Genomic DNA, 23,531 nt, shown 5'->3' on the forward strand with positions numbered 1-23,531 from the left:
CCAACTTATCAGCACAACTAAATACAATCCCTTATACGCACTAGACTAAAGTCTCATTTGACAATTTTCCTTCCTACAGACACCATCCCAAAGTGTAGAAAATGCACAGGTTCCCCACCCCAACATATGTGCTGAAAGTCTATATCCTTAATTCTTTCCATTCTTTAGGATGATGTCAGAAAAACACAATTTTTAGGTCATCTTTCCATGAATTATTTGAAAACAAAAACATCATGCAAAATAATCTGAATTTAAGTTGAGTAAATAAAATGGAAACAAAAATGGAAAGTACAGGTTGCACAGACCCTATATTCGAGGAGCTCAGAATCCTAAAAAAGAGAAGGAGGAAAAGTCCCTAAGCTTTACATTTAATACAGGATGCAATAAACATTCAACAGCACAAAGAGCACAGTAGAAAGGAGGGTGCAGTCATATCTGGGCATGTTAAGATATGCTGTATGGAAGAGAGGGGCACCTAAAATGTGCTTGGAAAGAAAGGATGTCACCAGGTCCAGTTGGAAGGAGACAGGTGCAAGGTTTTAAACAAGATCCTGCCTGTGCTAAGGCAGAAAAGCAGGAATGCACAGCACGTGCTTCAGGAAGGGGAAGTATTCCAGTGTAGCCAGAGACAAAGAGGAACCAAGACAGCAGCACAAAATCAGGATGGAGAGACAGGATAGATCCCTGCCCCCACCCTGGTCCTTTGGAGAAATTTGAATGTAGACTGTAAAATAAACAATACTATACAATATTAAATTTCTTAGGTACAAAAATGACATAGGATTGAGTAAGAAAATATCCTTGCTACTGAATGATACACACTGAGGTTCCTAGGAGTTAAAAAACAATTTTTTTAGTATAAAAAAGGTGTTTCTGATTAATACTCCATTGTGCATATAAACATGTTTAGACTATATTATCTTGTCCCCCAAAAACCTTACTCTATGAACAGATTTGTGACCATCAAAAAGTAACATCTGCATATTACTTTTAAATGGTTCATGAAAAAAAGTTATGATTGCAAAGGCATGTATATGTGTAAAATAAAAAGAGGGGGTTGCTGGGGGAAGCAGTGTAATGAATTGGTAGGCAAAGATGGGGAGAAACATGATTTTACATTTGGTCCCAAGCAATGAAATCAAAGTACTGGAGTGAAGGAAACAGGTAGGATAGGAACAGAAATAATTTATGGTCTGGAAACTGCAGGCTACTCTGTGAGATTTAATAGTGTCATATGACAAGTAACTTTATTCATAATTTCCACCCCCTCTGGCGGAAAAGGCAAATCCTCAGCTATAGCATCTTTTTAAAAATTTGTTATTTTTAGATGTGCATGACAGTAGAATGTATTTTGACATATTATACATACATGGAATATAACTTATTCTAATTAGGATCCCATTCTTGTGATTGTATGTCACATGGAGTTTCACTGGTCATGTATTCATCTATGAACATAGAAAAGTTATGTCCCATTCATTCTACTGTGTTCCTATTCCCATACCCCCTCCCTTCCCTTTATTCCCCTTTGTCTAACCCAGTGAACTTCTAGTCCTCTATTTCCCCCTTATTGTGTGTTAGCATCCATATATCAGAGAGAACATCTGGTCTTTGGTTTTTGGCACTGACTTATTTCACTTAGCATGATAGTCTCCAGTTCCACCTTCTTAGTATGAAATGCCAAAATTTCATGCTTCTTTATGGCTGATTAATACTCCATTGTGCATATAAACACATTTAGGCTATATTATCTTGTCCCCCAAAACCTTACTCTATGAACTGATTTGTATCCATCAAAATCCAAATGTTGGAGACCTAACATCCAATGTTACTGTTATGTAGAAGTAAGGCCTCTTAGGAGAATAGAGGTTAAATGAGGTCATAAAGGTGGGGCCCTGAAATGAAAAGATGATTAACCTCATAAAAGACATAGAAAGAAGCAGCAGAGAGAGAAGGTGGCCATTTGAAGCCAGGAAGAGAGTCCTGCCACACTGGCACCCTGGCCTCAGACTTCCAGTCTCCAGAACTGAGAGAAAATGAATGTCTGCTGGTTAAACCCCAACCGGTCTATGTTGTTTCATCATGGCAGTCCAGAAGTTTACTCACACAGATTATCAGTTTATGTGGTTAAAAAAAAAAAAAAAAAAACACGATCTCTAATGCTAGGAAACATTTTCACATAGTGATAGGCAAACATTACAAAAGTAGTCCATGACACTGTGTCTTGGCAACCAGGAGTAAGAGCACCATCTCTGCTCACTTTCTAGTGATGCCATCTGCTCATCACATCGGCTGGTCTCCTTAAAAAGCAACCCGTACCAGTTACTTACAAAGTGTAAGCCATAAACAGTTAAAGACACTTAGTGGAATTAGTAGCTTTGAAGTCAATGTAGACCTAAAGACCGACACGGCCACCAGAAGCTGCATGACTTTAGAGGCAATACTGAACTCCTGTAGTATGCTTCCTCCTCTATTAATTGAGGGTTGCATTGAGAGATGAAAGAATGGATTCACACAACAAATACTTGAGTGCTTACTGCTCACACAGACAAGTGGTGAATGATGAGTGAGTGGGACAAGCTGCAGGCAGTAGTGATGTGGCACTGGCAGGGGACCCTGCTAGCAGCTAGAAGAGGGAAGGCAGACTCAGGCACACAGGTCTCCATCACCCCACCATGGGATGATGTAGGCATGGCTCTGCCACACCACACACACACACACACACACACACACACACGTATATAACAATCTGCAGGCTACAATCAGATCTTATGCCAGTTTTTGACCTACAATTTCTGTATCTGATGCACTCAACACAATGATGATCATTCTCTACATCTTTTAAACAAACATTGTTGGCCTCTAAAATAATCATTCCTCAGACTTAGAAAGCTCCAGGGTCTAAACCAGCCTTTACTGAGGAAATGCAGATGAGCAGATTCTCTTTGGTGTCCTATAAGGTTCAATACTCTAAGTGGGAAGGGAAGTTAAATGAGAGCAGTTCAGTAGAGAACGAAGGACAGCATGGTTGCTCACGAATGCATGGGTCTCACACTATCTACCTGCTTACCCGTCAGGCCCACCACAGAAAGGAGCCCACAGCCTCAGGATATTCAGGCTGTGAAAGTGCCATATATGAAGCACTACCTGCCAAGCACAAGTTGAACCCTTTATCTATAAAGTTATCTAGGGTTTCCCGTGTATGCCATGGTGTTCCTTCCTTCCATCCTCAAAGGGGTCCCGTTTCCTAGACACCCAAGAGGGAGTGAAGGCTGGAGAGGTGAACCCCTGCCCCAGAATGGAAGCAGAACTGCCAACTGAGTGTAAGCCTGTGTCCTCCTTTAAGCACACTGCATCCCAACACGGATGTCAACATTAGGGCTTTGGTTAAAGCAAAACACTCAGAGGGCTTGACCGCTGGGGTAGTGGGACAGAAAGGCAGCATGTAAAAGTTGCTGAGAATCTAAATCTCCCCCAACCTCCATCCTCCTGGACATGAGCACAGCCCCAAAGCCAGCTACCTGGGCAAACGGGTACCAAAGGAGCGCACCAGTACACCCATGAAGCAGGGACACAGCAGCCCTGTCAAACCCTTCACAGAGGCCAGCTTTCTCCCCACCTCTGCACCAGCTGGGAAAACACTGGTTCAACAGGCAAGGAGATGTGTTGTGGTAGGCCTTAGAGGTGTGCAGCGCACAGCAGCAGGGGGAAGCCACTTGGAAGCAACCCCTGTTATGCTGCCTCAGGCAAGGCTAGGAGCCCAATCCACAAAACCCAAGGCTGTCAGGCACAACTAGTGCTCTTCCCTAGTCCGGGACTTCCTTCTGTGCAGGCTGCCAGCTTCTTTTACCATAGCCACTGCCCTGCCCCTCTCATCAACATGCTGGGTCTGTGGTGGAATCCACACGTCCAGGAATGAAAGCCTGTCTCCTTAGTGTGTGGCTATCACACAACCCTGGGACGGCACATAGGACCTGGGATAGGATTCTCCACGTTGAGATAGGAGAGAAACTGTGGAAAAGCTTATGGAATAGGTTCCTATGCTCTTGGAAAGGGACAGCTGGGGAAGAGTGAATGCTGGCTGGCACTCAATATGAGAAAATTATTCATTACTGGAGGACAGGAGGTGACAGTGTTATTAGGGTTATGTTTTTAAGGTAAAAGTCCTTACCCTCTGGCATAGTTAGGAATTAATGTCTAAAATTTGCTTCAAAATAATGGGACAGGGAGGGAAATCAGGAAACTGACGCTGGATGGCACCCTCAGTACTTCTGTGCACATTTGAACTTTTTTTTTTTCTTTTGCAGTGCTAGGGATAGAATCTGGAGCCTTGCACATACTAGGCAGGCAATCTACCACTAGGCCTCACTCCCAACCCTGTCTGAACCTGTCAACAACAGACAGGAGCTTGGGAGGTGAGATCTCCCACCCACCAGGCAGCCCTGCATGTGGGTGGCCTGGCTGCACCTGGTCTGTGCCCAAGGAAAGATCTATAGAACACAGCGCCACAGTGGAGATGGCAAGATGCTCAGTCTCTGAGGGTGCCACTGGGCCATTAGGAGGCTGGACCTCCCTCCAGGACTACTCCTTGTGCACAGTGGTATTTGCCCCTTGCTCTAGCAACTATAGGCTGGGTTTTTAGTGACTTGCACCAAAAGCATTCTAACCTTCATACTCCATGCATCTATGGCCACTCTGGGAAACCTCGGGAGGGCTTCCACTGCCCCAAGACACTCAGCTACGCTCAGATGACTAAGGGGGAATTCACATCCTCCAAAGCAGGAGTGACCTGCAGAGTTCATTTAAATACTATGCACTCAATGCTGGTGGCCACCTGAAGAGCTGCAAGAGAATTTCAGTGGCCACTCGTGAGAGGGTATTGAAGAACTAGAGGCTGACTACTATTGTCAGGCACCCGAGTGCAGTGATAGCACCAACAAAATCCAAGTGTGCTCTATGGTCTGAGACTAGCAAAGAAGGGAAAGTTCATCCAGAGTTATAGGGTGGCCTAGAACTGTAAAGAATAGCAAGTTATGATCTTCAGTCTCAAGGCCAGAGCCTAGGAGGAAAAACTGATGAAAAAATTAAAATAAAGACAAGTAAGGACATGGGGGCTCAGTTCAATGGAAGAGTGTACTTAGCATGCACACATCTTGGGTTCAATCTCCAGAACCAAATACACTGATATAAAAGCACACACAACTTACGTTAAGAACCCCAGATGGAGCAGTGATCAACTTGATTAGTACAAGGGAAGCAAGGTGGCAGGGTTTCTGGGAGCGGTGATATGTATATGTGCATGCAAATGTACAGATAAGACACGACCAAGGCAGATGTAGGGATTAATTGCAGAGTACTGTGTGTAGGATCCCCAGGCCACACATCCTGTCTACTAGACTATGAAAAGCTGCCCATACAGTCACAAACTGCATTTTATAGAGGGGGGAAAAAATGAAAAAGCAATAAGAATTTTCTTCCAACCAGAGGCACAAAGGCCTAGGACTCAATCCATAAAACTTAGTGCAGGCTGCAATTTCCTGGCTGAGGCCCCACATTTTCTGACACATAAAGAATATCCACTTAGTATTTTAGGCAGGAAGTGGTAGCTTGAACTTTGGGCTTCATGAAATATTTTAAACAAGTTTTGCATTTTTCCTCTTAGAAAAAGAAATTATTTTCTTATTTCTTCATAAAAAATATATATATAAAATAATCTTTATTATGATTATTTAGCAGCAAGAAACAATTTCACTAAAAGGTGTTTCTTTTGCATTTAAGTTGTACTTATGATTACCACTGAGAATCGGTCCAAGATTTTGGTAATGACATCGATTTTTGGTACACAGAGGGTTCTCAATGTTTGGTATAAGAGAAATATGTCTATGACAATATCATAAATACATTTCAAGACACAAATGCCTGTCCTGTGATTTAAGAATTTTCATATATTCAAAACACTATATATCTAAGAATTTCTTAGAAACTCACTGGAATGTGGCAGGTGTAAGATTTCTGCAAATGAAAATGGCCATCAGGCCACAAGGAGACTTCCAAGTAACTTGGCCCTTCTAAGGGTCTTCTACTTGGCTCAAGGGTCATGCCAGCAGGTAAGAACAGTCACCCTCCCAAGTACTTTCACAAGGAGTGAGGAGCAAGGCAATCATCAGTGCCCTGAGAGGGAAACTGCAGTTCAAGATCCAAGTGCCCACTAACGTCAACTAGCTCTAAAGTACAAAGGCAGGACCAAGCCTAGTCCCGTGTTTTCCACCTAGGCGTTCCGGCACCACACTAGGCAGCTCGAAGTTGTAAATACACTCTACCTTCTGTCACCTTTAAAACACTATACCAAACTGCTCAAATTTGATGCGACCTTAATCTCTTAGATAACTGAATGTTTTCCAAACACATGATCATTCTGGTCACAAGTAATTTAATCTATGCTGCTTCTAAAATAAGGAAAATCTTGCTGAAATCCCTCACAAATTAATCCCTTCTCTAGACCTAAAGGAACAAAACTGCATCAGGGAACAACCCAATGCAAGGACAGATCAGTCTCTCCCATCCCTTCTACAGAATCTTCAAGGAACTTCTTAGTGGTGATAGGGCCAGGGGTTGCTAACTGAGGCTTCCCCTATCAGGAAACTTCAGAAGAAAACCTATGAAGAATTCTACATTCTGGAGGCTTGTCTAACAGCTTTCAGTATGAGAATGTCACTGTTTCAAAACTTTAAATGTAAGAACACTTCATTCTCAGTGACTCTCAAAATCTACATTCAATCTGTGATCTTTCAGGCAGGGAAATACTGAGTTTTTCCCCCACAGTACACATCAGTGGAGGGTCCTGGCCTAACAATGTCTCCTCCATGTGCCTCTGAAGGATGGTGTCCATCTCAGTTACAAAAACAAAACCTGAGGCCCCAAAAACACCAATCCAGCAACCTTCCCCCAACCCTGCAAAGCCTAAACTTCTACTTCTGCTGGGCCCACAGCAGAAGCTCATAGTTAGTGTATATGGAAGAAAAGAAGGGACAGAGGGACAGAATGAGAACATGAACCATGCTGCAGTGTGGCTCACAGTGACACCTGATGGTACACAGCAACATCCACCCCCCCTCACCAAGTCGGACTCTGGACAATGTCAACTGTCATCCCAGGTCACATCTGTCTAGCCTACCTTCACAGTTAAAGTGTACCGTGGATGTGTACTCAGGTCCAGTGTTAACATTCATGTCACCAACCTGGCCAGTGTAAGCATCTGAATTAAGGACAAATGACCTTGACTAAAGAAGATGGCATTTCTGCTGGGCAAATACGCACCATGTATTAGGAGTGACATACTCAGTGTAGCCTCTAGAAAGGGGCTCTTCTGTTGAGGACAGCACGGTGGTGCATGCCTATAATCTCAGTGACTTGGGGAACTGAGTTCAAAGCCAGCCTCAGCAATATAGTGAGGCCCTAAGGAACTTCGCAAGACCCTGTCTCAAAAAATAAAAATGGTTGGGATGTGGCTCAGTAGTTAAGTGCCTCTGGGTTCAATCCCTGGTACCAAAACAAAACAAGACAAAAACAGACAAGACCAAGGCAGGGAATGTGGCAAGATAAGCCATTGGATAATTTAGTATTTTTTTTTAACTTAAAGATAATCTAGGATTTTTTTTTAACTTAAAAGTAAAACTAATACTGACTAGGAAGCATGATTCAGTAAGCATAAGTACCTAAGAGCTGTATTTCCAGTGCCACACAGCTTCAGTGAAGGCTGGGTGAGAGAAAATGGGACAAGCAAAGGAAAAAGCAAGGACCACACAGCACAAGAGATGCCAGAGAGAAGATGAGAAACTGCCGTGGGACTTGAGAGCAAAGACAAAAGGAAGAACAGAAGGGACACAGACCCAGCGAGACCTAGGGGCTGGCACCTAAGTGGAAGGAGAGATGGCACAGCCTTGTTGGAGGGTGATTTGTTAACAATTGAGACCTAAAATGAGATGCCTCTTCATCAGATATATTTCTTTTATAATTTACTGCCACATTTTCTGCCCCTCTGTCTAGGAAAACATCTATCCTTCTGTATGAGCTGGTATAATAAAAATGACTCTGGGTGAGAAACAAGCAAACTGGGCAAGACAGATGGTCTTGTGGAGCTCAGACCTGGAAGCTTCCTGAGCTGCCTGATGGCCACAGCAGATGTCACCAGACTGTGATGCCTAGTAACCACAGAGCACATGACCAGCTCCTCTCTACCTTTTTTTTTTTTAAGCATTCTTTATTGTTTAGACATAGCTACTTTTCATTTACTTATTGCTAAAATGAATTCAAATGTGTAGTTTCTTTTATGCTAGAGCAAACCAGGAAATCAGGACACAACTGCCATCGTTAAATTTTAATCTTCAAAGAACAAGATCTCCACAAGGCTGGCCTGAAGACACTCAGATTCTACCAGTTTTTGAGATGTTCCATATTTAATTAGTGGAGGGACTGCAGTTACTTTCAGTTGTTTTCTGAAGTCATCAATTGGATCTTTCCAAGAAGTTTTTTCTCCTACTTGGCAGTGGATGAACACCCAGCCTTTACTGATAGGCTTCAGCCCCTCTCGAATGACTGGGATACCAGCTGTTCCCTTCAGTGTCCTTAGAACCCATAAAGTACAGGAAAATGGTCTTGCCGAGGTGCCGCTTCACAGCCTGACTCAACTCCTGGAAGCCCGACATGTTCACCTCCTCATAGACAGCCATAGGTACTGTGCACTGCTCGGGGCAGAAGGAGTCCACTGCTGCTGGGCAGGACCCGCTCAGGGTGGGGGGATAACACTTCTGATGTCCTCTCCACCTTACACTAACAAAGTGCTTTGCCTTTTGCAATTTAGGTAAAATTTGTTTCAAGCACAATTCTTAAGGAAACAGTACAAGTACTGTCCACAGTGATACAGCAGCAAGCATAGACACTGCCCGGAGCAAAATACAGAAGATGCCCTCAGATCCTTTCCTAGTCACTCTTCCCAGTCTCACCCTCACCCTTTTTGGCTTAAGAGATAGTGACCAGAGTGGTCCTATCTTGGAGGCTGAACTGGATGACAGCAATTTATAGAGGTCAGTGATTTCACAGCCCTACATAAGAGAGGAAACTGAGCAGCCACAACTTTACCAGTATTTCATGAATAATAACTGGTAGCTAATGTCATACACAATGATCAGAATTCTTTGAAGATGAGCGAGCCCCACCCACCTACCGAGAACACCCTACAGAGAACACCAAAGTCCATCTGAGCACTCAGTAAATAAACGATTTCCCCCCAGGATTTTCTTCCTCACTCACCTGGCTGTTTGGGTCTCCAAGTAAGTTACATATGTGTGGCACGATCTTGCTTAGTGTCAGAGTATGTGCTCCAGAGCTGAGAACAAAAGGGGTGTGTGACTGTTAGTGAGAACTAAGGAAAAGAAAGAAGCCCCTTTGCCCACAGCCGCCCCTCCTCCACTTCCCAGAGTGCAACCACCCTCACAATGCGGCCCTCTCCACCCTGATGGAACGCACCCCAATGGGCCCTTTCCCAGGAGTTCAAGCCCCTCAGTGGCCCTGACCTTTAGAGGCTAAGCCAGAAGCCTGCTCCCACCATAGTGCTTGCCTCACCCATGACATCTCTGCCCTGTGCTTTGTCATGTCATAGTATCTGTCCTGACAAGCTCAGTGACCAACCAAACTGCAAGTCCCTTGAAGCCACCCCTGGAGGGTCCTTGTGCTCTATGGAACAGCTCCTGCTATAGCAGACATTCCGTTAATGCTGCTGGATGACAAAACTGTGATGGAGTAGCTGCAGGACTTCCGACCACATGCTGCCCTGCTGGGAGACCTTCAGGTATTCACAACTCTTCCCCATCACAAGCACAGTTGCCACAAACGCCCTTTGTTAATATATTATATAAATGGTAGAGACAACTCTAGAAAATATTTCAGTAGTTTCTTTCAAAACTAAAAAATAACCCTGCCACTGTACTCTTGGGCAATGACCCAAGGGAAATAAAAACAACATACCTGCAGAAATTTAGACATATTTGTGTATACACATTTGTAGCAACTCTATTTCTAATAGTCCCAAACCCAAATTTTCTTCAACAGTTGAATGGTTCAACCAACTGGGATACATCTATAGCATGAAGTCTCAGCAATAAAACAAAATGAATTACTGTCACTGTCAATAACAGATATTACAACCTCAAGGGAATTATGCAGACTAAAAAGGCTCTCAAAAGATTACATATGGTATTATTCCATATTTATGACAAAATGACAGAGATGGAACACAGACTAGTTATCCAGGCAACAGGGTAGCAGGTGGGAGACCTGTGAGTACTGGTGTGCATCCACAGAAGTCACACATGTATACCTGGAGCAATCTGAATAAGCTCTGTGAGCTGTGCCAATATCCCTTTCCCAGAGTTGACACTGTACTACCTGAAGTTCACTGTACTGCAGTTATGGGAAATGTCAGCACAGGCAGGGGGATACACCTCCCACTATATTTCTTTGCAGCTTCCCATAAATCTATAACTTCCAAAATAAAAAAATGTATTACAAAGCTTAAGCCAAGTAAAACTTATAAATACACCCTAGACTTACGCATTGAGTGTTGCAATAAGGCAGAGACAGATGCCTTCTCTTGTACGGAAATTCTTGTGTTTGAAGCCTCCAAGCATTCTGTCCCATACATACTGCAGGTAAAAGAACAGGTGAGAGGACAGAAATAGCTGCAGCCCTTCCCTTGGGTTGCAGAGGAGGAGCCTCTTAGAAGGTGCCAACCTGGTCCCATCCTTCATCAGCCCCCTCTGCCCTCTCCACAGCATATTGAAGAACAATGGCTTATTATCAAACACATCATGTTAAAATGTTCAAAATGCATACATTTATAGAATTTTATTTAATTCCATCAACACCTCTTAAAAGAGAGGTATAACTGGCCTTGTTTTATAAGTGAGAAGAACAAGCCCAAAAGAGAAGAGATGACTTGACAAAGACCCTGTAACACACTGCTCTATGCCTGGGACAACTATACCCTGGCACAAGTCACACACTTGGTCATCTTCTATGGCCAATTTAATCTTTCCCTCAGAAAGGTTTTTACTGATGATCATCCCCACCTCACCACCAACAATGGACAGTGGGACCCTGACAGGCTGCATCCAATCATCCCAGCAGGCCCAGCTCCACAGCAGATAGAGCCCAGGGTTCCAGCCAGTGCCCCTAGCTTCCCAGATACCAGGGATGCCTCCTTTCAGGGAAAAGGGGAAGCCAGTGGTGAAAAAGAGTTAAAGAGCCTAACCGATAAACCAAGCATCCAAAACCCATGTTAAATCCACTAATTTATTCAAATGATGGGTTCTGCTACTAATTTAAACATCTTATGTTAGGGGACAGATTAAATATATGAAAATGCTCCCCTGTAACACACCAACTTAAAAGAAATTAAATCTATGGAGTAAAATGCTGTTTATCCAAGTGGACACATGCCCACTGACCCCAGAATGCTTCTCTCACCTACCTGGGGATTAGCAGCTTGATCCATGATCTTTAGCAGCAGAGTTTGGTCTTGCTCCCTCACAGAGTCTTTAGCATCTCCCAGTCTGTCTATTAGACTTGGCAGCACTGAAAATCAATATGGAAATTGAACAAATGGAAACCAAATGGTGATGGGGGGGGGGTCATCAACTGCTAATATTTCAACTAATTAGGAAGATAAACCACTGGCCTAACTCATGTACCTCATTCTAAAACAGCCCATTTTTGTTCACAGCTCTACTCTTCTTGATGAAACGCAAGAATTACCAAAAGAATCTACAAAATCCACTGCATGGACAAATTGCAAAACCAACTGGCTTGGTTTTGCGTCAGTTTTGCAGGGCTTCTTAAAACAGTTCTATAAAAGAAAGGTTGAGGACAAATATGAGTGGGTCGGTACTAAAGAATGATGGCTACTTTTGCAAAAGAAATCAAGTTGGCAATAACATTTCATTATCAGAACACGCGTTATTAATGTTCCATATTAAAACATGAAGACTGGGGGGAAAACAACAGAAAAGTACAATGCAATAAGGCCAGTGATGTGTGGTGTGGGGAGAAGGGGGTGCAGCCCTGCTGGGGAAAGCAGAAGGAAACAGAGCTGGGAAGCAGGGTTGGCAGGGAGCGAAGGGTGGCTGGAGGAACTGAGAAGACTCAGGGAAGGCAGCGGGGCTGCAGGGAGGAGAATCCAGGTCGGCTCCACACCTGCCCACAGCTCACCTGTGCCGATCTGCGCCTTGAACCGATCCTGCAGCCGGGTCACCAGAGCCGACAGGATATCCATGCCCAGAAGAACCACCTGCAACGGGAAACAGCAGGAGCCGGTCAGCGGCGGGCCCGGGGAGCAATGCTCCCGCCCACCCACTCAAAGAACGCCCCAGCATGTCTGGCCCGACGTTATCCGGAGCCCGTAGCGCAGGCGCTGACTGGGAAAACTAAACTGGCCAGAGGAAGGAGGCTGTCGCACAAAACAGCCGTTTACAGTTTTGGTAGAAAATACTCAGTGCCAAAAAAACGAAAATAAGCAGCCACGCGTGGCCCAACTCCCCGGCGCCAAGAAGAGCTCCTCGCGGCCCCGCCCTCTGTCAGCCCCGCCCCGTCAAGCGCGTATGCAAATTATCAGTCGGCTGGCGCGAGGCCTTCTGGGTAAAACAACCCTTCGTTTTGCGGCCCTTCGAAGCCTCAGAAAATGGGAGTAGGTGGTTTGAGTTGGGAGCTATGGTCACTAGAAGTAAGCTAACTAACAGGCAGGCTAGGGCGGGACTCCTGAAATTAGTCACCACAACCCTACGTGGTATTGGAGCTTCCAGCTCGCAGTGCACGCAAGCTCGCGCTCAACCATCCTTTTCTTGGGGTTGCGTTACTGTCCAATGAGCGTCTAGTGAGGGCAGTACTGCTAACGCCTACACAACACACTCGCATCAACTAGAGCTTTGCTTTATTTTGGTGCAATTTTTGGAAAAACGAAAAACCTCTTTTCCCTGCGTTAAGTGTTTAAAGATAGCTAACTTAATCTTTGAAGAAACTGTAGTGCTTTACTTTACCATCGCTAGGTGGCGTAACACACCCACTGTATTGTTTTGAAAAGACTGGATTATCACAAAACCCACTCCCACTTCACCATCACCCGATTTCTAATCCTTGTGATTTGAGATACCTAACCCATTATTCAAAAAGAAAACACTATTGGAAGTGTTTGTAATACTGGCTGCCATTGCTCCTCCAATTCATGATTCCTCCAACTATAGCTAGCAAAGAACTGGGCTTCATATTTAGTTGTCATCCACTGCTTCTAAAGAAATCCAAATTTGCCCAATAATCACAATACATGAATTGGCGTGGCCTCTCAAGGGAATAGCTATTTGACAATTTATTAAATGAAGGTTGATTTGTAGACAAGTTTTTATACTATTATGTAATGGTATTTTAAAAAGCTAAAATAGTGACTTTTTAATATTATGTGGATTTTTCCTTTTTGTAGATGGATACAATATCTTTATTTGTTTATTATTTTGCTTTTGAGCTTTAAAAACGTTCCACATTTAACTTCCTTCTTATAAAAACAGTATAGGGCATAGTAATCTTGCAGTGACAGATGTTACCCCAGCTAGATGATGAAGGTCAATCAGCAATCAAATCATGCTGGTGGTTTGTATTCTTGATATTATGAAAAAGGCACTCTTTATCTCTAGGACAGTCCTCCCAACAACCAGTAAGTCCAGTCTTATGAGAAAAAAAAAAAAGCAAGAAAATTCCAAGAACAGGGCTCCTATAAAACACATGACCAGTGCTCCTCAAAATGTCCAGGTCATTAAAAACAAGGAAGACTGAGAAATTGTTACAGCTAAAAGACACCAAAGGAAACATAACAACTAATGTAAAATGGTATTTTGGATGGGATTCTGGAACAGAAAAATATCAGATTTTTCTTAAATTAAAAACTAAGTGGGGCTAGGATGTGGCTCAAGCAGTAGCCCGCTCGCCTGGCATGCGTGCCACCCGGGTTCGATCCTCAGCACCACATACAAAGATGTTGTGTCTGCCAAAAACTAAAAAATAAATATTAAAAATTTTTTCTCTCTCTCTTTCTCTCTCTCTCTCTTTAAAAAAAAAAAACTAAATCATCACTAGTAAAAACTAAGTAACAAAGCATAGATTTTCACCAATAATAATGTATCGATATTGGCTTATAAAGTGTAAGAAATATTCCATACTAATGTTAGATGTAATGACAAGGTGAAGAGGAATAAGATACATAGGGACACACTGCATTATCTACAATATTTCTGTAAATTCAAAACCTTTATAAAAAAATAAAATTTTGTGGAGTTTTTGGGTTTGTTTTGCTTGCAGTGCTAGGGATTTAACCCAGGGCCACATTCAGGCTAGGCAAGTACTCCTATCACGGAGCTACCTTCCCAGCCCAAAGTGCAGTTTTCAGAAACAAGTAACCCATCACTTCACTGGAACTGACTCCCTCCCCCCTGATGACATCCTAGGCAGCTGCACAGTTGCATTTCTGGTTGGATTATTACAAAATATTAAGAGTGCTGCCTTCAGATCGCACCACACCTTTCAAAAGTCACTCAAGACTAAGGTGTGAGAGGACTACTGCATTTTCAGATATGACAGCCCAGGTGGATTAAGCTATCCATGAGATCTAGGAAGGCAACTTTAGCTCTTCCAGAATGCAGTTCAGGTACTTACAGAGCAACTGGACTTTGGAGGGAAACAAAGGGACTTGCCACACACAGTTGTCTAGTTCGCCCTCAGTAACAGACCCAAGGACAAGGACAGGAATCACCAGCACCAGTGTGTCTTCACAGCTCAGGCCCCTCTCCTGTTTCTATTTCACCACTGAAGAAGGGGACACATACAAAAGTCCTTGCCCAAAAGGTCACTCTAAATATTAGCTGGGGAACCTCTGTGCCTTAGTTCCCTCTTCTCTCAAACAGCTACATCACAGGCGGTGGTGACCATTCAATGCAGTGTGCACATAAAGTGCGTGAGCTAGGGCCTCGTACACGGTAAGGGCTGGACTACACAGAATAGTCATCCTCACAGATCAGTGCCATTGCCACTGGCACCCACATGGGTGACAGGAACTGGGCTAGCAGAGAAGGCCTCCCAGAAAGTGCACAGGGCTACATTTTGAAAGGACGGAGCTACACATCAAAGAGATGAAGAGACCTCTATGCAGAGGGAAGAGCGAATGTTAAGCTGAGGGCAGTGATATGGCCAGATACAGGAGCCACAGGGGACATCCCCAAAACAGCCAGGGGACCCAGATAGTGAAGAGTCACTGAAGGGCTGTAAGGAAGGGGTAGGTACTACGGGAGCTGGAGCCTTTAGAGAGGACAGTGGCCACCATGGTGAAGATGGTCTGAAGGCTCTCACCCAGCACTTGCTTTTGCAGAGCCTTTGAACACCTCCTCCAGCATTTTTTCCAGTCCCTGGTGTTTATACTTGCTTCATAGCTGAACTCCTGTAATGTGAGGAATCCTACATCCATTTCCTCAGAATTCCCCTTGTATACAGTGGCACAGTGCTGGGTACATAGCAGTGTAGACCCCTACTCGACTAATGAACCAGACTGGAACAGATGGGTTCTCCGAGCCCAACACAGTTTCTTTATCTTAAAAACTTTAAAAAGATACTCCCATAAAGGAGGTAGATATAGCTAAGTAATTGGACCAAAGTTCCCGCTGAGAACAACAAAAAATGCTTGGCATAATAGAGCATCTGCTTAGAACCCTCTGAAAGAACAGGAGAACCACCGAGTCAAGGCACGAAAGATGACTGAGGCTTGCAGAGATGCACCCTGGTGATGGGTCCACTTCTGCCCTGGGCCATTATGCATAGAGAGGGGCAACTGACACACTGAGGATGGTTTCTGATCTCTTCCTGACTCACCAAGCATGACAAAGTCAAGACCCCAAAGCTCTCCAGGGTTGGGGTAGAGGGGTAACCGTCTACAACTGGGGCTAGAAATCCAAATGGCTAGGCCTTGGCTGCTGGGTGGTCCAGCAAAATCCTAATCGCTGACCTCAGACTAAGGTGATTTTAAAATGTGTATGCCCTAAAGCCCCTCAGAGATAAAGACATAAATTATTTCAGGGTAAAGAGAACATCATCATAGTCTACCTCAATTTATTTCTGGAAGTTTTTCAAAAGTAATATTCAAAATCCAACCAGAGATTTCCAGGCACAAAGGGCATCATAATTTAAACTAGCAGAAATAAAGGCCCACTTGAATTCTTAACCTGAGAATAATCAGAAATAAATTTTAAAATAATAATTCTTACTGAGAAGATAAACACAGAATTGAAATTTGGGGAAGAGAAATGGCAGCTTTTGAAAAGTTACACCAATTTTTTTAAAAAACAAGTACCAGACAAAATTAAGTACTCAGTGGATGGGCTATGTCTAAAGCACATTGGATATAGTAGCTTTGGAAAATGACATAATGGCTCTTTAAAAAAATTAACATTACCATATGATCCAGCAATTCCACTTCTGGATATATACCTAAAATTAGCATCTCACAAATATTTATATGCCCTTGTTCACAGCATCATTATTTACAATAGCTGAGAGGTGAAAAGCCAAAAATGTCCATCTTCAGGTGAGGTGGACATACAAAATGTGGTCTTATCCATACAGTACAACATTTTTGGCCTTAGAAAGCAAAGAAATTTTGATATACAGTTCCCTACCTTGTTCACTGTTTCTTTCTGTGGTTTGCTATACACAACCACAGTCCAGAAATACTGCCTGGAAAATTCCAGAAATAAACAATTCATAAGTTTCAAATTGTGTACTGTTTTGAAGAGCAGAATGAAATCTTGTGCTTTACTGTTTAGTTCCACTCAGGACATTAATCATCTCTCTGGTATCCATGCTGTATACACTACCTGCCTGTTAGTTACTCAGCAACAATCTCAGCTATAAATCATCCGTCAAGTTTCATAGTGCTTGTGTTCAAATCACCATCATTTCACTTAAAATAGTTCCCAAAATGCAAGAGTAGTGACTCTAGTAATTTGGATCTGCCAAAGAGAAGCTTTCTTAAAGTAAGAAATTAAACTAAGGGAAAATTCAAATGCTGAGGTTGCTCAGATCTGCAGTACAATGAGCTATTTTGAGAGAGAAACCACATTCTCATACTTTTATTATGTATACTGTTCTATTATTGCTATTGTCCAAGTCTCACTGCGCCTAATTTATCACAGAACTGTAGCTAAACTTTATCATGAATAGGTATGCAAGGGAAAAAAACAAACACAGTACCTCTAGAGTTCAGTATGATCTGCAGTTTCCAGAGTTCATGGGGGTTTCAGAACATATTCCCCTCATCGGGGGAACTACAGCACCTGCTACAACATGGATGAGCCTTGAGGGCATCATGCTGAGTGGAATAAGCCAGTCAAACAAATATTGTATGATTTTACTTATGTGAAGCACCTAGTGTAGTCAGATCACAGACACCACTGAGGGGCGGCGGGCAAGGGCTGGAGGAGGGGGAGGGGGTTGGTGTTGAGCGCGTGCAGAGTTCCAGTTGGACATCATGGAAACATTCTGGGGATGGATGTAGCGATGGCTGCAAAACAGTGAATATACCTAATGCCACTGAATCGTATACTTAAAATTGGTTAAAGTGGTGAATTTTATGTAATGTATGTTTTGCTACAATTTGAAAAATGTTTTAAAGCAACAGCTGCTGGCTATGGAGTTTTTTGGGTGATGAAAATGTTCTAGAATTAGTGGTGAAGACACTAAGAACCGCTGGCGGGGCTGGGGGGGGATGGACCCCTTGAAGAGATAATGACTGGAAATGTCCCAAACTGAAGGAAAGCCTCAAGCCACAGATTCAAGCACACAGAACACAGTAAGTTAAAGGAAAGGGAGGCGCCACAGGGAAGATGAAGGCCACGGTGGCCCCAGAGGACAAAGAGAAGCGTCAACACAGGGAAGACACAGTCACAAACTGCCAACCTAGAATTTCAACACCTGCAAAACACTGCTTTAGAGAAAGTGAAACAAAAACAAAAACAGCAAGAATTCAGCACAAGTGAAGCATGAAGATGTCAAAAGGAAAAATTAAGAATAATTAAAGAGTGGGGCTGGGGCTGGGGCTCAGTGATGGAGTGCCTGCCTAGCAAGTAGGAGGCACTGAGTTGCATCCTCAGCATCACATAAAAATAAAACAAAATAAAGGCATTGTGTCCATTACAACTAAAAAAACTATTAAAGAATAATTAAAGGGTAAATCTAAATACATATTGCCTCTATATTAGAAAGAACGCTTCTTGAGAAAGAAATAAAATTGCAACAATTTTTCATCAATTGCCTTAAAATTTTTCTATAGCTTTTTAAATTCAATTTTAGTAATTATCCTGGTGATCACAGCGTGAAGCACTGGATTCAACCAAATTCGGATGCTAACTGCTACTCTCACCTTCCTCCTGATAATGTTAAGATCTTAGAAGAAGAAAACTAACGGATAATAAAACATACATAGGGCTGGGGTTGTGACACAGTGGTAGAGTGCTTGCCTAGCAGGTGTGAAGCACCAGGTTTGATCCTCAGCACCACATAAAAATAAATAAATTTTAAAAATAAAGATATGGGTCAATCTTTAACTTTAAAAAAAAAAAAAAAAAAAAAAAAAAAACCCGAGCTTGTAATCCAGTGGCTCAGGAGGCTGTGAGGCAGGGGGATTAGGAGTTCAAAGCCAGCCTCAGCAACAGTGAGATGCTAAGCACCCCAGTGAGACCCTGTCTCTGAAGAAAATACAAAACAGGGCTGGGGATGTGGCTCAGTGGCTGAGGGACCCTGAAACTATTAAAGAAATTAACTCTGTAAGTTGAAAGTGTCTCTGAAAAAGATAGCTTTACTGGTTTAACAGATGAATTCTTCAAAATATTTTAAAAAAGAGATAAATATGAGTCTTACATAAAATCTTCCAAATATAGTAAACAAAGGAAATACAACCCAACTTGTCTAACAGGACCTGAATAATTTTGATGCCAAAATCTGCATAAGAAAAATGTAGATCAATTTTACTTATAAACAGAGGTGAAAAAGAAAATCCTACACAAAATATTAGTATTCTAATATGTAAATAGGTAATATATCAGAACCACATATTCCAGTTGGTTTAACATTAATAAATCACTCCAGGGGCTGGGACTGGGGCTCAGTGGTAGAATACTTGCCTTGCACATGTGAGGCACTGGGTTTGATTCTCAGCAATGGCATATAAATAAATAAATAGATAGATAGATAGATAGATAGATAGATAGATAGATAGATAAAGGTCCATCAACCACAAAAAAAAATTTAAAAGAAAAAATCACTCCATGTAATGCATCACATTAGCAATGTGATTCTTCTCCTGTATTATGTTAATCATCTCAATCATGTAAAAACATCTAAGAAATTCAACATCCACTGTATTCATGGTTTAAAAAAAAATTCTTAGCAGATTAGGAATTAGAAAACTCTCTTAACTTCATCAAGGATTATTTTTTAACCTCCATAAAGCATCATACTTAACAAAAAAAGATTGAAAGCTTTCTCTTTATGTGACAAAAATATCCACTATACAAAATTTTTCAACACTGTATTTGATGTCCTAGCTTGCTAATGTTTTATGGCAAGAAAAAAAAATAAAAGTATAAAAACAGGCAAAAAAATTCTCATTTTAAACAAAATTCTCACTGGGTTTTCCTGCTGGGGATATAATCCTGGGTTTCTCACATACTAGGCAAGTGCTCTACCACTGAGTTATACTCTCAGACAGCTGTCATTCATAATGGAAAAATATAGATAGAAGATTCTAGAAGAACTAAAAATATATCACAAAGTTAGTAAATATAGTAAGACTAATACAGTCAATACACACACACACACACACACACACACACACGGATCCATTACATTTATTCCAGCAAGAATAAAAAAAGGAAATTTTAAAACTGTTTCTATTTTTAATTTTTAAAAATAGTAAATACCTAGGACTAATTCAAAATAAATAAATACCAAAATAAATCTCTACCCAAAAAAATATGGAATGATACGAAAATTAAAGATGGCCAAAATAAACAGAGAAACCATAGATCAGAATTTTCAGTATTGTGAAAACATCATTTCTCCCCAATTGATCTAAACATTCAATAAAATTCCATTCAAAATCCCAACATAGTCTGTGTATATGTGTACACACACATGCGTGCATACATACACACAATTTTTTTAATTCACAAGCTCATGCCATGATGTGTGTGAAAATGCAAACAAAAAACTGGGTAAGATAAAATGTTCCTGCTAGATATCAAGATTTATTATAAAAGAGGAGGAATTAAGACAGCATATATCACTGTATATACTGTACTGATCTAGAGTATATCCATATATCACACTGGTATACTGTCTCAGTTCCTGATAGACAGTATATCAGTGTGATATATGGATGATATATTGATGAATATACCAAAAGACAGAAAAGAGAACCAGACTCAAGCATATCAGGGCACTTTCTTGACAAGTATCAGGGAAGCAAGCATTAAAATTATAATGAGAGCCAGGAGGATCCTGAATTCACAGCTAGCCTCAGCAAAAGGGAGGCACTAAGCAACTCCGTAAGACCCTGTCTCTAAATAAAATACAAAATAGGGCCAGGGATGTGGCTCAGTAGTTGAGGGCCCCTGAGTTCAATCCCCAGGACTCCCCTTAAAAAAAATAATAAAATGAAAAAAAAATAATGAGACACCACAATACCTCACCCAGAATGGCTAAAACAAAAAAGAATAAAAAGACATGAGTGTTAACAAAAATGTGGTACCATGGAAACTCTTCTGTCTACTTCAGGAATGTAAATTGGTATAACCAACACTATAGTAAACTTCTTGGAATTATCTAACAACCATTGCTAGGAATATCTCCAATAGAAATATGTGCACATGTGACAGCGTGGTGGCACACTCCTGTAATCCCAGTGATTTGGGAGGCTAAGGCAGGATGATCGTAAGTTCATCACTAACCACAGCAACTCAGTGAGGCCCTAAGCAATTTAGCCAGACCCATGTCAAAATAAAAAATAAAAAGGGGCTAGGGTTGTGACTCAGTGGTAGAGCGCTTGCCTAGCATACGTGAGGCATTGGTTCAATTCTTAGCACAGCATATAATAAGTGAATAAAATAAAGGTCCATCAACATCTAAAATTTTTTTTAAATATTTGGACTAGGATGTGGCTCAATGGTAGGGCACCACTTGGTTCAACTCCCAGTACAAAAAAAAAAAAAAAAGTGTACATGTGTACATACATTCAATAGGTGACATGGATGAGAATGCTATGAGCAGCACTATTCACAACAGTCAAAACCCAGAAATCCATGTCTATCCACTATAGAATGTGTATGTTGTGGTTTTCATCCTAAAAATGCAGTAAACAATGAAACTAAATGAATCACAGCTACCTTCAACAATACAGATAAATCTCCTAATAAGCAAAAAGGCCATATATAAACTACACACATTTGTATGAAGGTCAAAACCAAGCAAACATAAACTATAATCCAAAGGTGCATGTTGAGATGATAAAACAAAAAAGAAGACCAAGAGGCCAGGAGAGCCATGCACAGTGGCACATGTCTGTAATCCCGGCAGCTGTGGAAGCTGAGACAGGAGGATTGCAAGTTCAAAGTCAGCCTTAGCAACTTAATGAGGCCCTGAGCAATTTAGTGAGACCCTGTCTCTAAACACAATATAAAAAGGGCTGGGGACTGGGGCTGGGGATGTGGCTCAAGCAGTAGCGCGCTCGCCTGGCATGCGCATGGCACTGGGTTTTATCCTCAGCACCACATAAAATAAAATAAAGATGTCGTGTCCACTGAAAACTAAAAAATAAATATTAAAAAATTCTCTCTCTCCCCTTAAAAAAAAGGGGGTACTGGGGATAAGGCTCAGTGGTTAAGCGCCCCTGGGTTCAATCCCCGGTACAAAAAAAAACAATAAGAAAAGAGGCCAGGAGAATACTCCAGGGAGTGCCGCATGTTCTAACCAATGTTCAATTTCTGTTCCTGAGCAGCAATTAAACAGCTGTGAGCTTCAGAGCATTCAGCATTCAACACTCATTAAACATTGTTTTGTGCATCTATTTACAGTTTACAATTTTTTTAAATATTGAAATTTAGAAAAGTGGGAGTGATCTTGACCACTCAACCCATAAGTTTGTGACAAGTGGCTTGGACAGGTCCCTGCCTTTCCAAAACATCAGTAAAACACAGAAATAAAATCCACCATGTTCACTTTCCACATGAGGTCTGCTCACTGATCAGAGAAAGAAATACTAAATCCTTTTCTTCAAAAGTTGTCCATAAGAGACGAGCGAAGTGGCACGCGCCTGTAATCCCAGCAGCTGAGGCAGGAGGATTTCGAGTTCAAAGCCAGTCTTAGTAAGGGTGAGGTGCTAAAGCAGCTCAGTGAGACCCTGTCTCTAAATAAAAAAAATAAAATAAAATAAAAAGGCAAGGGATGTGGCTCAGAGGTTGAGAGCCTGAGTTCAATCCCCCATACAAAAAAAAAAAAAAAAAATTGCCAAAGGGACAAACTAGGAAGGAAGAATAAGCCATTTGTTAAGCCTTCTAAAGTCTAGACTGGCGGAGTTAAACATATTTTGGCTCATACTATACCTTCTTTTGAAGGTACTTTTGGATAAATGTGAATAATTTCATAATAACCCTGAGATACTGAATAGATATTGAATATCCTTATTTTGCAAATGAGGAAAACAGACCAAAGACATGGAGAGGTTTACCCAAGATTGTGAAGTGTGGACAGGAACCAAAGTGCAAACAAACCTGAGCTTGCGTACAATGTCAAGACCACTTCAGCACAGCAGGGTCACAACGAACACAAACCCGTGGTTTCAGGCTTTTTTTCTTTTTCCTCCCTCCCTTACCTAACTGAAGACCTTGAGCAAGTCACAGCGCTGCAGGCTGGTATCAGATAACCTCTAAGGACACATTAGTTCTCTGACTTCTCTGGTGTACTGACAATGCTGAGTCTAGGAAAAGCCCTTGTTCCTGAGTGCAGCTTGGGAGGGATGCCCACCTCCACCTCCACCGCCACCACCACCACCACCCCCGCCAGCTGCTCAATCGCCAAGCTCCTGAAGCAGTCAGCTAATAATACACTCAACTGAAACAGCACAGGAGGGTCAGCAAAGTTTTAACAAAATGCCCTGCATATAGTAGGAACTCAATAGGTGCTACTCCCCCTCCAGATAGCACTTTAAAAAAATTACAGAAACTGCAGCACGGCTCACTGAGGTATAGGAGAGACAAAGTAGGAATAAAATGCAGTGAAGAAAGTGGGGTTGCCTAACAGCCTAGCAACGAGGACCTGTTACCACTCTGTGACCACCCACACAACACCCAGGTACATGTACCCTGCATTGTTTCCCTCCAGGTGCTATAGGAATC

General features: G+C 42.0%; 1 protein-coding gene, 1 non-coding gene and 1 pseudogene across 6 annotated transcripts in view; 1 reads left to right on the plus strand and 2 right to left on the minus strand.

Annotated features, from left to right (window-relative positions):
• The window catches only part of Clasp1 (cytoplasmic linker associated protein 1), a 269,273-nt gene that overhangs the window by 167,906 nt on the left and 77,836 nt on the right, over positions 1-23,531 (minus strand). For all 5 annotated transcript variants that reach the window (XM_077802326.1, XM_077802325.1, XM_077802322.1 and 2 more), the window contains exons 3-6: positions 12,265-12,343; positions 11,528-11,631; positions 10,609-10,700; positions 9,310-9,385 (exon numbers count right to left, since the gene is read on the minus strand). In XM_077802326.1, the coding sequence (XP_077658452.1) occupies positions 9,310-9,385; positions 10,609-10,700; positions 11,528-11,631; positions 12,265-12,343 (351 nt within the window). The remainder of the gene's footprint in view (positions 1-9,309; positions 9,386-10,608; positions 10,701-11,527; positions 11,632-12,264; positions 12,344-23,531) is intronic.
• LOC113196787 (thioredoxin domain-containing protein 17 pseudogene) lies at positions 8,378-8,729 on the minus strand (annotated as a pseudogene).
• LOC113196790 (U4atac minor spliceosomal RNA) lies at positions 12,882-13,007 on the plus strand. Its single transcript, XR_003302605.1, has one exon. It is a non-coding gene; the product is annotated as a U4atac minor spliceosomal RNA (small nuclear RNA).

The sequence above is a fragment of the Urocitellus parryii genome, chromosome 1 (genome assembly GCF_045843805.1).
Source record: "Urocitellus parryii isolate mUroPar1 chromosome 1, mUroPar1.hap1, whole genome shotgun sequence".
Taxonomy (NCBI): domain Eukaryota; kingdom Metazoa; phylum Chordata; class Mammalia; order Rodentia; family Sciuridae; genus Urocitellus; species Urocitellus parryii.